The sequence below is a fragment of the Anabrus simplex genome, chromosome 7 (assembly GCF_040414725.1).
Source record: "Anabrus simplex isolate iqAnaSimp1 chromosome 7, ASM4041472v1, whole genome shotgun sequence".
NCBI classification, from domain to species: Eukaryota; Metazoa; Arthropoda; class Insecta; order Orthoptera; family Tettigoniidae; genus Anabrus; species Anabrus simplex.
The window spans coordinates 204,661,187-204,674,614 of NC_090271.1; the positions used below are offsets into that span (position 1 = coordinate 204,661,187).

Genomic DNA, 13,428 nt, shown 5'->3' on the forward strand with positions numbered 1-13,428 from the left:
AACATGTATGAGGGTCTTTCGAGAAGTGAAATCAAAGTCCTGATATCCATTTCTTAGTGATGACGAGAATTAACAATGATAGGTAACAATTTTACTGTAGTGTTTATGGTAAACAAATTATTTTGTTGGAGCTCTTTAGACCAAATATGTTCGGCCGTCTTCAGCAGTTGACTCTTTTGACAGGGATACTTCATGTCATGTGCCTGTTCTAGATATTAGGGACCGAGCAAGTTGGCTACGCGGTATGCATCAGGAGCTGCGAGCTTGTATTTAGGAGATGTTGGACTCGAACCCACTGTCGGCAGCCCTGAATTGGCTTCCCATTTTCACACCAGGCAAATGCTTGGGATACCGAAATAAATAAATAAATAAATAAATAAATAAATAAATAAATAAATAAATAAATAAATAAATAAATAAATAAATAAATAAATAAATAAATAAATAAATAAATAAATAAACCGGCTAGAAGGGCAGTTTTGAGGTCGTATGACATGAATTGTGTCTGTTCATTTAGAATGTTCGTGTTTTGGGGTATTATTTGTGTGTGATGTACTTTAATTCCGCCAGGCTGTAGCGCAGACAGTCGAGGCACTGGCCTTCTGACCCCAATTTGTCAGGTTCGATCCTGGCTCAGTACGGTGGTATTTGAAGGTGTTCAAATTTGTCAGTCTCATGTCGGTAGATTAAATGGCACGTAAAAGAACTCCAGTGGGACTAAATTCTGGCACCTCGGCGTCTCCGAAAACCATAAGAGTAATTAGTGGGACATAAAGCAAATAACATAATTATTGTTAGTTTATTTCAACGTACAAATATCCTCAATGAACTGACACTATTTCATCTATACTGTATAAATAAAATAAAATTTTTGTCTGTGCACTTTAAGTTTTTGCCTCATACTTTGTTTAAATCTCTGATTAAGTGCACAAAGGTCGGAAATAGGCTCAGTTTAATTTTTGTTTGTCTGTTTGCTTATTTGTGGTGGCATCAAAAGAAAACGGCTAACCAGAATTTCCCGACATTAGTTAAAGTTCCAAGAGAGCCGGATTGTGTAGGCTACTAGGCTAGATATTATTTGATTAGTATGCAGTAGTGTAGCAATATTAAGAGGACCAACTCAAGAAATATTACTTTTTCCTTTGTATTAGCTGTATCGAAAAACATGTATTCCGTGGTTTCCCATTTTCACACCAGGCTAATGCTGGGGCTGTACCTTAATTAAGGCCACGGCCACTTCCTTCTCATCATTGCGTCACTGAAAACCTTCAATGCATCAGCGCGACGTTAAACCACCAGCGAAAAGAACGCACATGATAAAAGGTGAAAAATACACTGGTCAAAAAAGAAATTTGATCATGTATTTAAATGTTCTTAACTGCGTTGTAGAATGCATAGTAGGAGGGAGACTGGATTATTACGGCAACAACTTGTCTTGTTTACATAACAGAGGGCTCCACTGTCATCAGGATGTTTGGGAGGTGTCTGTGTCAGTTGAAAAGGCACAACTGATTTAATTCAAAGTGTGTGTGCGAATGTGCAGTGTTTAACAGTCATGGATTATCGTGCGGACTGGGGTAGGCAACGAGGGAAGCAGGTTTGAATGAAGCCTCATGGCGTTTACACTGCTTTAAGAAAGCTACTTGCAGATATCGGCGGATGCATAGTGGTTCTCGGCTCACAGCTGACCACGGCTGGTCCATAGTCCGGCACTTCCGCACTCCGACCGGCCAACCGAACACAGGAGAGGTGGCCACGGCTCTACCGTGGCTCTACGCCTCTGTATTCGAGAGACGGAGAGGGCCTGGTCCTCACCGTCGGCCGTCCTGAGTATGATTTTCCGTGGTTTTCCATTCCCCTGCATTAAGACGAAAGCAGCGACAGTCCCTAGTATAGACCACGGCCGCCATCACCGCACATCTCCTTTTCTGGCCTGAGACATGGCGTTGCCGTCTAAGAGGCCCACCTCCCCCTTCATGAGAGGAATGAACTCATTTAGTAATAGCAGTAATAGTCGCAGAGATACATTGTCTGAATGCCAGGGATTGCTCAGAATATAGTTCGGTATCTGTGCAAACGTTATCAGGAGACATGAAGTATTGCTAGGCGCCCTGACACCGATCTCCAAGGGAGAATAACCCCAGAGCAGGATCGTTTTGTTCGTCTACAAGCTCTCCGACACCGCCAAGTTACAGCACGAGTACTACAGGTGAACCTGTAGTAGGTTTCTGGAGTACGAGTTAGTGACCAGACAGACAGAAACAGGCTTTGAGAGGCCCAGCTGGACAGACGATATCCTATCAGGAGACTCCAGTTTACTAGAGATAATCTGCAATGGTAGCTGAGACACTGACAATGTTCCTCTGAGAGTCTGTAGAAGACGAGGGAAGTGATTTCATCCTTCAGTTATACAATCTACCGTTGCTTATGAAGGTAGATCTGTTATGGTATGGGCAGGCATAAATCTTGACACGAAAACCGATATCCTGATTATGGCAATGGATCCTTAACAATTGGACGGTACGTTGACGAAATCTTAGTGCCACATGTGATTTGTCACGTGAGGCAATTTGGAGAGAACACATGCATGTTAATGGTTAACGAGTAAGGAACTGAAAATATTTATTCACGCAACGACCACGGAAGACGGATTTTAGAAACGAGTAATGTAAACATATCCCTTTAATGGCTATTCTGTAAAATATTTTATTTCATACTATGGAGAATGTATTTATTTTAAATTAAATACCGTACTTAATTATAAAAATGTTGATACATTGCCACGTATATCATCCGTGCTTGTCTTATGCAGTTACTTTGTTGTGTGTCTGTGTGTGTGTGTGTGTGTGTGTGTGTGTGTGTGTGTGTGTGTGTGTGTGTGTGTGTGTGTGTGTGTGTGTGTGTGTGTGTGTTGCTATGAAAGAGGTGTGTACATGCAGTTATGTGGTAATAAAACATCACAATTAATGTTATTTGAAGCAATGAGCAGTCCACTAAGCTACCAAAGCAGTAAACATGGTCCTCCTATCCTGGATTAATTAAGGTAGGCCTATATTATATACTGAATATCGTCGTTGCGCCTGCCAAAAACCACTATGTGAAACATTGTAGCTTAGAACTTTGGCCGGTAAGGTTCTGTCACCGAGCTCGATAGCTGCAGTCGCTTAAGTGCGGCCAGTATCCAGTATTCGGGAGATAGTAGGTTCGAATCCCACTGTCGGCAGCCCTGAAAATGGTTTTCCGTGGTTTCCCATTTTCACACCAGGCAAATGCCGGGGCTGTACCTTAATTAAGGCCACGGCCGCTTCCTTCCCACTCCTAGCCCTTTCCTGACCCATCGTCGCCATAAGACCTATCTGTGTCGGTGCGACGTAAAGCAACTAGCAAAAAAAAAAAAAAAAAAAAAAAAAAAAGGTTCTGTCATCTAAGGTTCAAGACTGTGCGCATATTATCGAGGAATTCTCGCTCTTCATAAAGTATGTGCTGCGGGTCAGTATTTCTCCAAAATATTATCACATAGCAGTTTTCGCAGGTGCAGTGACGACATACGATATTTATCTGTCGGAAATGGATTAACCTGTGCATTAGTCAACGCGGTGATGGCGGCAGATTACTTGAGCTGGGAATGCAGAGACGATATTTTTGGTATAGATGGATACGTAACGATAGTGCTGCAATCAGGTGGAGAAACAATTCAACAAGTTCAAGTTCTGTATTCGCTGATTCATAATATCTCTGATAATCCGTGTTTACGTTACTGTGCAGCGGAATTCAACCAATCGGAGACGATACCTTACAAAACATCGCGGAAATTAATTACAGTACGGAAAGGTGCCATTTTTCGTACTCTTGAGTAGGGAAAGAAGACAATTACGTCATAGTATGAAATTTAAAAGAAATAAAACGACTAAATGGATGTTCGTGAACGATATGTCTATCACATAATATTTATTTGAAATTGGTTGGGCGGTTGGAGATATTTATAACACTTTGAACGTAGCACGTGAATACTATATAATTTTCAGTTATAATAATACTGTCATTCACAAAGTCACGTTTATAAGAAGTAGATTTCGTACCAGGTTTGAGACAGACAGACAGACAGACAGACAGACAGACAGACAGACAGACAGACAGACAGACAGACAGACAGACAGACAGACAGACAGACAGACAGACAGACAGACAGGAACTTATGTCCTGACTGACTGACTGACTGACTGACTGACAGACTCATCATCGCCGATCCAAAACTATTGGACCTACAGGAATGAAGTTTTGGGGAAACATTTATATTACAGTGTAGTTGCTCGCTAAGGAAGGATTCTTGGATATTCCGTCGCTAAGGGGGTGAAAAAAGAGGGGGGGGGGTGAATTTTTAAAATGAGTATATCTATATCTCAAAAACTGAACAGTTTAAATATGTAAAAAATTGTATTTGGAATCTCCTTTAAAAAAAAGGAACATGTATTTTTTGTTTTCAAAAAAGTCACTTAATGGGGGTGAAAAGACTTGACAAATATAGTTGAATTATTTCTATGAGGATACTTATATCTCAGAAACTGAATATGTTACAGACGTGAACATTGGTATTTGGAATCTCCTTTAAAAATGTAGAAGCACGTATTTTTTTGTTTTCGAAAATCTACTTAGGTGGGGGTGGGAATGGACGACTAAAGGAGGGGTTGAATTCTTTTATGGGGATACTTATATCTCAAAAACTGAAGATGTTACAGACGTACAAATAGGTATTTGGAATCTCCTTTAAAAATATAGAAGCACATTTTTTTTCGCCTTGAGAGAAAACTGTTTCTCATATGCACAATTCTATGTCACATGTTCCAGAGCTTGGTAGCTTGATCATCTTAGCCCCAAAAGACATTTCCACAAACGTGGTTTACAAAGATTTACTAGGTTAAATGAAACTCAGTTTTTCGGCGAGTTTTTGTACTTTAGGGATTTTGAGATAATGTTTTAGTGCAGCGCCCAGGAACGAATACTTCTATCAAACTACGAAATCCACGCGAGCAGAGCCACGGGTAACGAAATACTGTTAAAGTTACTGCATTTATTGCATGTAATCGGCAGATTGGAAAAATTATAAAGTCGAAAATGTGAATGTACGTGCACAGTACGTTAAGTGTACCAATTTTTGTTGGCATTAGAACAGCCGTTCAAGAGCTACATTATTATAGCTGAAACAAGACAATTGATATGTGCTCTGTTATAGTTGAAATAAGAAAATTTATATGTGCTCTGCCAACAATTGGCAGCTGTGACATAAGTGAAAATAAGGAAAAGTTGACAGAGGAGTTCTAAATAATATCGAAAGTGGCCAGGTTATATAGCTCAGATTGTAGAGCATTGGCCTTCTGAGCTGAAGCAAACGGGTTCGATTCCGATTCAGTCTGATGGTTGTTTAAGGTGCTCAGAAACTTCGATAGTTTTAGCGGCATTTAAAAGAACTCCTGCGAGTCAAAATTCCGGCACATTGGTGTCTCTAACAACCGTAAAAGTAGTTAGTGGGACGTAAAACCACCACCACCACCATCATCATCATCATCATCATCATCATCATCATCATCAATAACATCATCATTGTCGAAAGCACCGGGCGAGTTGACCGTGCTGTTAGGGGCGCGTAGCTTGCATCAGGAAGATAGTGGGTTCGAATCCCACTGTCGGCAGCCCTGAAGATGGTTTTCCGTGGTTTCCCATTTTCACACCAGGCAAATGCTGGGGCTGTACCTTAATTAAGGCCGCTGTGGCTTCCTTCCCACTCCTATCCCTTTCCTATCCCATCGTAGCCATAATACCTGTCTGTGTCGGTGCGACGTAAAACAAATAGCAAATACTGTATATATAGATATCGAAAGCGTCAGTTCGAAAGTTAAGACAAAGAATTTAGCAGGTAGAGAGAGAGAGAGAGAGAGAGAGAGAGAGAGAGAGAGAGAGAGAGAGAGAGAGAGGGAGAGAGAGAGAGAGAGAGAGAGAGAAAGCATTTAATAAATCTACGGTAGTTCTTAGAAAGTAGGATAAAAGAATGGAGCATTGAAAAATGTCTTCCTGTCTGTGTGTTTTATTTGACAACGAATGAATCACTTAAGAATAAAGTAGTTAGAGACGGTGTGCTATCTCATTAATAAGACGTCAAGAAATTCTGTATTTTTAGTGCACAATTAGAAAGAAATATTATTTAAACAATTTTAAGTTATTCTATTTTAGGATGCCATTCTTTGAGAGGTACAAACATTACTCACTTATCCGTCATTCGTACAGTGAACTTTATAGTGGACTGATTTAAGAATCTAGTACAGTATATGTGTGTGCTCTTTCGAATCATTAGCCCGAAAGTAGGTTGAAATCTTGTTGAATTCATACAAGAGCCCCCGCTAGAAATCTAAGTAATGAAGAGACATACTAAACAACAAGATTACTAGAATCAGGTAATCAGTTAATTTTCTCTTATATTGTACAAATAATTGGTTCACGACCGAGCTCGGTATCTGAAGTCGCTTAAGTGCGGCCAGTATCCAGTATTCATAAAATAATGGGTTCGAACTCCACTGTCGGCAGCCCTGAAGATGGTTTTCCATGGTTTCCCATTTTCATACCAGGCACTGTACCTTAATTAAGGCCACGCCGCTTCCTTCCCACTCCTAGCCCTTTACTGTCCCATCGTCGCCATAAGAAGTATATGTGCCAGTGTGACGTAAAGCAACTTAAAAAAAACCACCTGGTTCACGACAGCACACATTATTATTATTATTATTATTATTATTTAAAAAACCCACCTGGTTCACGACAGCACACATTATTATTATTATTATTATTATTATTATTATTATTATTATTATTATTATTATTATTATTATTATTATTATTATTATTATTATTATTATTATTGTTATCGTATGATTTACAAATAAAAGTATATTATATTCGATGTCTGTTAGGTCATACGCCCATAGACTGGTTGGATCCTCATATAGCACGACCAAAGGTTATGCGGTTATAGGTAAACTGTAAAAACCGATGGCAGCGCCAAAATCAGGCGTATTAGGCAAGGTGAGGAACGAGTTCGTTTGCCGTTGCTTTCGGCACTGGGCCAGAAAGTGCTAATGTATCAACACCTTTCATAACAAATGTCATTATCCAGCACCACCCATACCTTAGCACACTAAGCACACAAAACAAATGTGCAAAGTAGATATTAATGACCAGTTTAGACAACTCGTCCAGAGCATTTGGGGTTTCTTTGTGATGAGTTTCTAACCTATTTTCAAACGCAAGTACCTGTTCTTCTGCATCGCAGTCACAAGAAGCACTATTTTAAAACCTCTTTTTCTTCATTATATAGCCAAATCTTCCGAGGCCCGTTCTTATTCGGTGAGATGACGCACACTAGGAAATGTATTCAAATATTCTTTCTTTGACTTATAGAGTCAATTTATAAACAAATACAATGTTATATGTTTTATGTTCCTCCAATTGCTCTCGGGCTTCAGACACCACAGAGTATGAATATTACAGGGAAAATGATTCTTTCACGTGCCAGTGAATCTGCCAAAATGGGTCTCTTGTACTATGCACACGTAGAGGTAATTGGCCGGGAACCCTGTATTTTAAGTATATCTTTCAAGGTCCACTTTATAGGTTCATATATAAGGATTTATTTGTTCGAAGACTACTAAACATTGCTCACCCCTTAACAGTGGTGGTGGTGGTGATTTTTTTTTGTTGCTAGTTGCTTTACGTCGCACCGATACAGATAGGTCTTATGGCGACGATGGGACAGGAAAGACCTAGGAATGGGAAGGAAGCGGCCGTGGTATTAATTAAGGTACAGCCCCAGCATTTGCGTGGTGTGAAAATGGGAAACCATGGAAAGATACTTGTTTGAAGAGGAAGTACAACTAGGCAACCATCCTCTACACCTCTTAACATCAACTAGCGCAAAATACATAGATGCTACCGAGCGAGTGGCTGCGCGGTTTCAGTCACGTAGCTGTCAACTTGCATTCGGGAAATAGCGGGTTCGATCCCCACTGTCGGCAGCCCTGAAGATGGTTTTCCATGGTTTCCCATTTTCACACCAGAAAAATGCTGGGGACTGCGCCATAATCAAGGCCACGGTCGCTTGCTTCCCACTCCTAGTCCTTTCCTATCCCATCGTCACTATAAGACCTATCTGTGTCGCTACGACGCAAATAAAATTGTAACAATAAAAGAAACCATCCTTAATATCAACTAATTAACTTGGCGGGCTGAGTAGCTCAGACGGTAGAGCGCTTGCCTTCTACCACGAGTTGGCAGGTTCGATCCTGGTTCAGTCCGGTAGTATTTGAAGGTGTTCAAATACAGTCAGCCTCGTGTCGGTAGATTTACTGGCACGTAAATGAACTCCCGCGGGACTAAATTCCGGCACCTCGGCGTTTCATAGGACATAAAGCCAATACCGTTATTATCTTCTGGATCCCAAGAGAAGTAAGTGTATCTAAAAAATGTAATGTTAGCTGACAGCTGAGAGAGAGAGTGGCTGTGGTACTGCCATATTAAGACACGATAGAGTATGAATTTTTTACTGGAAATGAGTTATTTTAATGCCAAATTTATAATACTTTCTTTGTTGCAGAAACATGCACGTGTTTATTTTTTGATTTTGAAAAGCTTGTTCTGTTCCAAAGAAAATTCAAAATGTGAATTTTTGATTACTTTTCACGTCCAGGGCCTGTAAGTGATAAACTTCATTTATTTATATCGTGTCCGAAAAGAATGTGTATAGAAAAGAAATAAAAATAAAATGTGCACCAAAGTTTCAGAAATTAGCAACGCCGAGTGCACTCCTTGTCACCTCAAGCAGCTCTGAGAAAGTGATTAGGCAAGAATTCTTTCCTTAACCTCAAACATAGGAAGCGAGAGCCTAACCAACTGTGCCGCTCAAAAATCCTATGTCTGGCGAGATTTAATGCATTTCAGATTCTCTCAGTGAATGAAATAAGCATGGGCTACTGACAGACACCCCTCTTTATGTTCTGACGGGAATGACAAACTCTGACGATGTCAATTGTACTTATTAAAAACATTGGTTGTCTTTGAAAGCGTGACAGAGAAAGAAACAGACAACTATATTTTCAATATGCGGAATAGTGCAGCTTATTCTGTGTTTGAGATAAATGTTTGTTGACTTAAAAATCTTTGATAACTCGCTTATCATGAACTGTCAGAGAGAACGTAAAGTTGACCCTCGGCATGTTCTGATTCGACTTAGCCAGTACTTACTAGTTATTATTACACACAGTAGAATCCCTTTGAGACTAGGCAGTAAGTACTCTACCCAGCTACTGTGATATCGTTCCAGACCAACCAGGCAATAAAGTGGAGCCCTACTGGACGGGAGACCATTCATTGTAACTTAGTGATACAGCAGCCGATAATAATAATAATAATAATAATAATAATAATAATAATAATAATAATAATAATAATAATAATAATAATAATAATAATAACCAATTAAGCAGTAACCTTGAAATATGAGGGCCGTTGATATGGAATGAAGTTTTAATGCAATTCGGGAGATAGTGTGTTCGAGCCCCATTGTATGCAGCCCTGAAGATGGCTTTTCGTCGTTTCCCCATTTTCACATCAGGCTAATGCTGCGGCTGTACCTTAATTAAGGCCACGGCTGCTTCCTTCCAACTCCTAGCCCTTCCCTCTCCCGCCATGGCCATACGACCTATCTGTGTCCATGCGACGTAAATTACATTGTAAAAAAGAAAGAAAGAAAGAAAGAAAGAAAGAAAGAAAGAAAGAAAGAAAGAAAGCTGAAATATAAAATTACTCATTTGTTTGGCGTTCCGAAAGTAAAACACATTTTGGAAAACAACCCTTTACCTAGCCCTCTGCTACACACTTCCTACTCTTTAGTAACCTCTTTCGACAGGCAGGGCATTGTGGGACATTTCATTTTATAGTAGAGTGGTGGTGGTGGTGGGGGAGGCTTATTGCTTATGCTCTTCACGTATGCTAACACAATGTGCTCCAAATTTGCTGTACGTACCTTGGTCCGGGGTTCGATATCCACCTTTGCGGGCTCGCTTCTCGCTACCTTGGTCTCCTTGACCGGCCCTTTCATAGGCCACTGTAGTTTGGTACAAGAACCTGGCGGCTATGTAGCAGACGAGACCTGTTACAATGAAGGGCCAGTACTGGGCGAAGAAGGGCATGTAGGGCAGCATGATGTAAGGATTGATATTATCTTCTGTTGTCACACAGCACACACGCACTCAAAACGAACCCTGTGTTTGTTACAGTCTCACTGGACGTGTTCTCACACCAGCATGTACGTGCTAATTGTGTTACTTAACATTCGCGGAGAAAGCTGTTCTCGTTGTAGATCGCCCAAGCTACGTACATGCGGTTTCTTGTGGCACTTTCTGTTCTAACTGAGAAACTTAGCACAACATAGCACATCACAGAGCACATGCGTATAATGAACCACGTGATCTCTACCCAACAACATAAACAGCTGTAGGAGGCGCGTCAAGTGAATAAACTTTCTCTTCCGTCAGAGGTAGTGTTTCAAACACGCTTTGCTCTACTTCGTCAACAAAGTCCTCTCTTTATGCGCAGAATCTTAACATAAGCGGTTCTTTGGTATAGAACTGCAACTTATAAATATTACAACTACTTTCAGCGTGAGAAGAGGTAGTTCGCGCTATCTGTTACTGTTCTTCCTGACTTTTATGTAAATTCATTCACCTCATGATATCGTTCACTCCTTGCTAATTGACATGCTTAAAGTTCTGGAAACTGATTCCAAGAAAGAATGTTATAAAATCTTTCACTTAAGAGTGTCCTGTTAAATAAGATGCCGTCTTTGTCACTTCTTGATCTACAACTGTTGATGTTGATTGTTCTCTCTCTCTCACGCGCGCGCGTGTATGACGATAGCGGTCGATCAGAGAATCAGAGACAGGATACTCTGATGACGCGAGTTCCAGCACTGCTTGCGCTGTACACTGGGTACGACTGACAGGGGGGGCCTGCTGGAACTGCTCCAACCAGCCCCCCACCTCGCCGTCTCGTCTTCCACACGCCCCCTCCACGCGCTCTTTAACAACAGGCACCCACTCCCCACCAGCTGTTTGCAACTTGTTGTTGACAAGTAGGACACTGTTAGCAAGACCTGCTGTCTAAGGATTAACGCGGTATTAACCTGCAGATATCATTCAGAGACGTGTCCCTGATGTCTGCGAGGCATGCAAGAATTTAACGACCAAGCACCATTGTAAGCGACGTAGTTGATGGAATTTTAGCAATTGCTACTTCACTGTTCAATTAAAGCAAAACAATCCGTGATGAAACAGTTCACGAGGCCTGTCAAGAATACTGCTGGTTAGCCAGATAGCCTGCAGATAATGGAGTTTACGTGGCCAGCGTAACGATATCCTTTTTTTTTTTAAAAAGAAAAGTATACTTCCGACAGTGCCTGGCAGTAATTCCTCACTGTCGCAGAACAGCTGTTGTCCAATTTGTTAGGCCTAGTGCTTATAAATGCCTGTTTTGACCGTTAGCACCTATTTTGCAACAGATACCTATTTAAGCGCTTAAAGGTTATTTTTTAATTTTTGTCTTGTTCCTTCTTGCTTCGATATACAAGTTAGTTGGCAGAGATTACTGTTTAGCTCGCAGAAGCAGAAGAAAAAGAAGAAAAGTAGGAAAGATCAAAATATGAAGATAAAGTTGGAATTTAAGAGGACACGTTAGGGTAAATATTCGTTTATAGGAAGGAGTTGGGGATTGGAATAATTTACCACCGGGCTGAGTGGATGACTGTCGAGGCGCTGGCCTTCTGACCCTGACTTGGCAGGTTCGATCCTGGCTCAGTCAGGTGGTATTTGAAGATGCTCAAATGCGTTAGCCTCGTGCCGGTAGATTTACTGGCACGTAAAAGAACTCCTGTGGGACTAAATTTCGACACCTCGGTGTCTCCGAAAACCGTAAAAGTAGTTAGTGGGACGTAAAAACAGTAACATTATAAATGATTTACCAAGGGAGATGTTCAATAAACCTCCAGATTCTTTGCAATTATTGAAGAAAATATTAGGAAAACAACAGATAGGGTATCTGCTACTTGGACGACTATCCTAAATGCAGATCAGTGGTGATTGTCCTCGGACACTCCCGGCACTAAAAGCCATACGCCATTTCATTTCAGTGGTGATTGAAGAAGAAGAATAGTGCCTATTTGAACCTTTTTAATCCCTATGTAGGCTGCCTAAAACAGGATTGTTAATGGCTAATTGTCCTCAGCTTAGTAACAATTTATGCAATACTAGTGACTTGTCCCGGGAATAATTTTGAATTTACGGCTGCAGAACTTATAAGATTACCTTGTAGACGACATTAGTTGTTGTCTTTCCTGACATCAACACCAGAGGATTTCGTTTGGACGTGGCACGAGTAAAGTTGTCCTTGTGAAACTCCACTTACGTTATCTCCAGTCGCGTTAAAAGCCTGTCCATGTGCCTTATATAGGCCCTATTGTTATGCTTCTAATTCAACAAGTAGCTACAAGGAGGCGTCGGATTCGATTCCCGACCAGTTTAAGGATTTTTATTTCAGGATTGAGGCTGAGACTAATAGAGGGGCTGTGTGTAACGATTGATAGCAGACCCGGTCAAGAAATTCGAATTACTTAATATTTCAATATATGGATTTCTGCTGTAGCCTCTCTCTACGTGGCTCATTCCGACGGTTTTTCTAAGAGTCTTCGGGCCGCTGCCTATTAATTCACTCTTTTCTCCCCGTGTGATATTTAAAGCGTTCACTAAAACGACAATACCTAAACTATACTGAACCCTTGAACTTACCATTTGTGCAATAAAGTATTCACTGAACTTTGTAGGGCCTATTGCAGTATACCGACGTGAGTATAGCTCTAATCTAAGACTCTGCTGAATTTCCGTACTCCAAAATTTATTGAGAAACGCCCTCTGGAATTCATCAAAGGTATCAAAGTGGTATCGGAAGCCTTTAAACCATAAAAGTGGTGCCCCCTCTAAATATCTTTCAACTACCCTCAACTGACGTTCCTCAGGAATCTTGGCGTCCCGGATGTACTCCCTGAGATCCTTAAGAAACCCCTTCGGCGTGGTATGTGGACCTCCATTAAATTTCTTAGGCTGGTCCTCATGTAACTTGATCATGTTAATAACGTTGGTGACCCCTGAGCTTTGAGATCGACTGGTATCTACATTTGAGCTCTGACCGTTGCTATTCACATGACTGATATTTGGCAATTGACCACTGAGGTCAGAGTTAACAGCTGTCGAGGTTTGATTTAATACTTTGTCCACCTTGGACTGCATATCTACCACGCTGCTAATCCAACTGCTCACTTCGCTCTTAATGAACCCAACT

General features: G+C 40.8%; 1 protein-coding gene across 2 annotated transcripts in view; it reads right to left on the reverse strand.

Moving 5' to 3' along the window:
• Positions 1-11,045, reverse strand: part of Iyd (Iodotyrosine deiodinase) — a 140,672-nt gene extending 129,627 nt beyond the window's left edge. The window contains exon 1 of one of the 2 annotated variants that reach the window (XM_067151538.2): positions 10,064-11,045. In XM_067151538.2, the coding sequence (XP_067007639.1) occupies positions 10,064-10,241 (178 nt within the window). In that variant the 5' untranslated portion in view covers positions 10,242-11,045. The remainder of the gene's footprint in view (positions 1-10,063) is intronic. The other variant, XM_067151537.2, reaches the window with a different exon arrangement.
• Between the last annotated feature and the right edge of the window lie 2,383 nt (positions 11,046-13,428).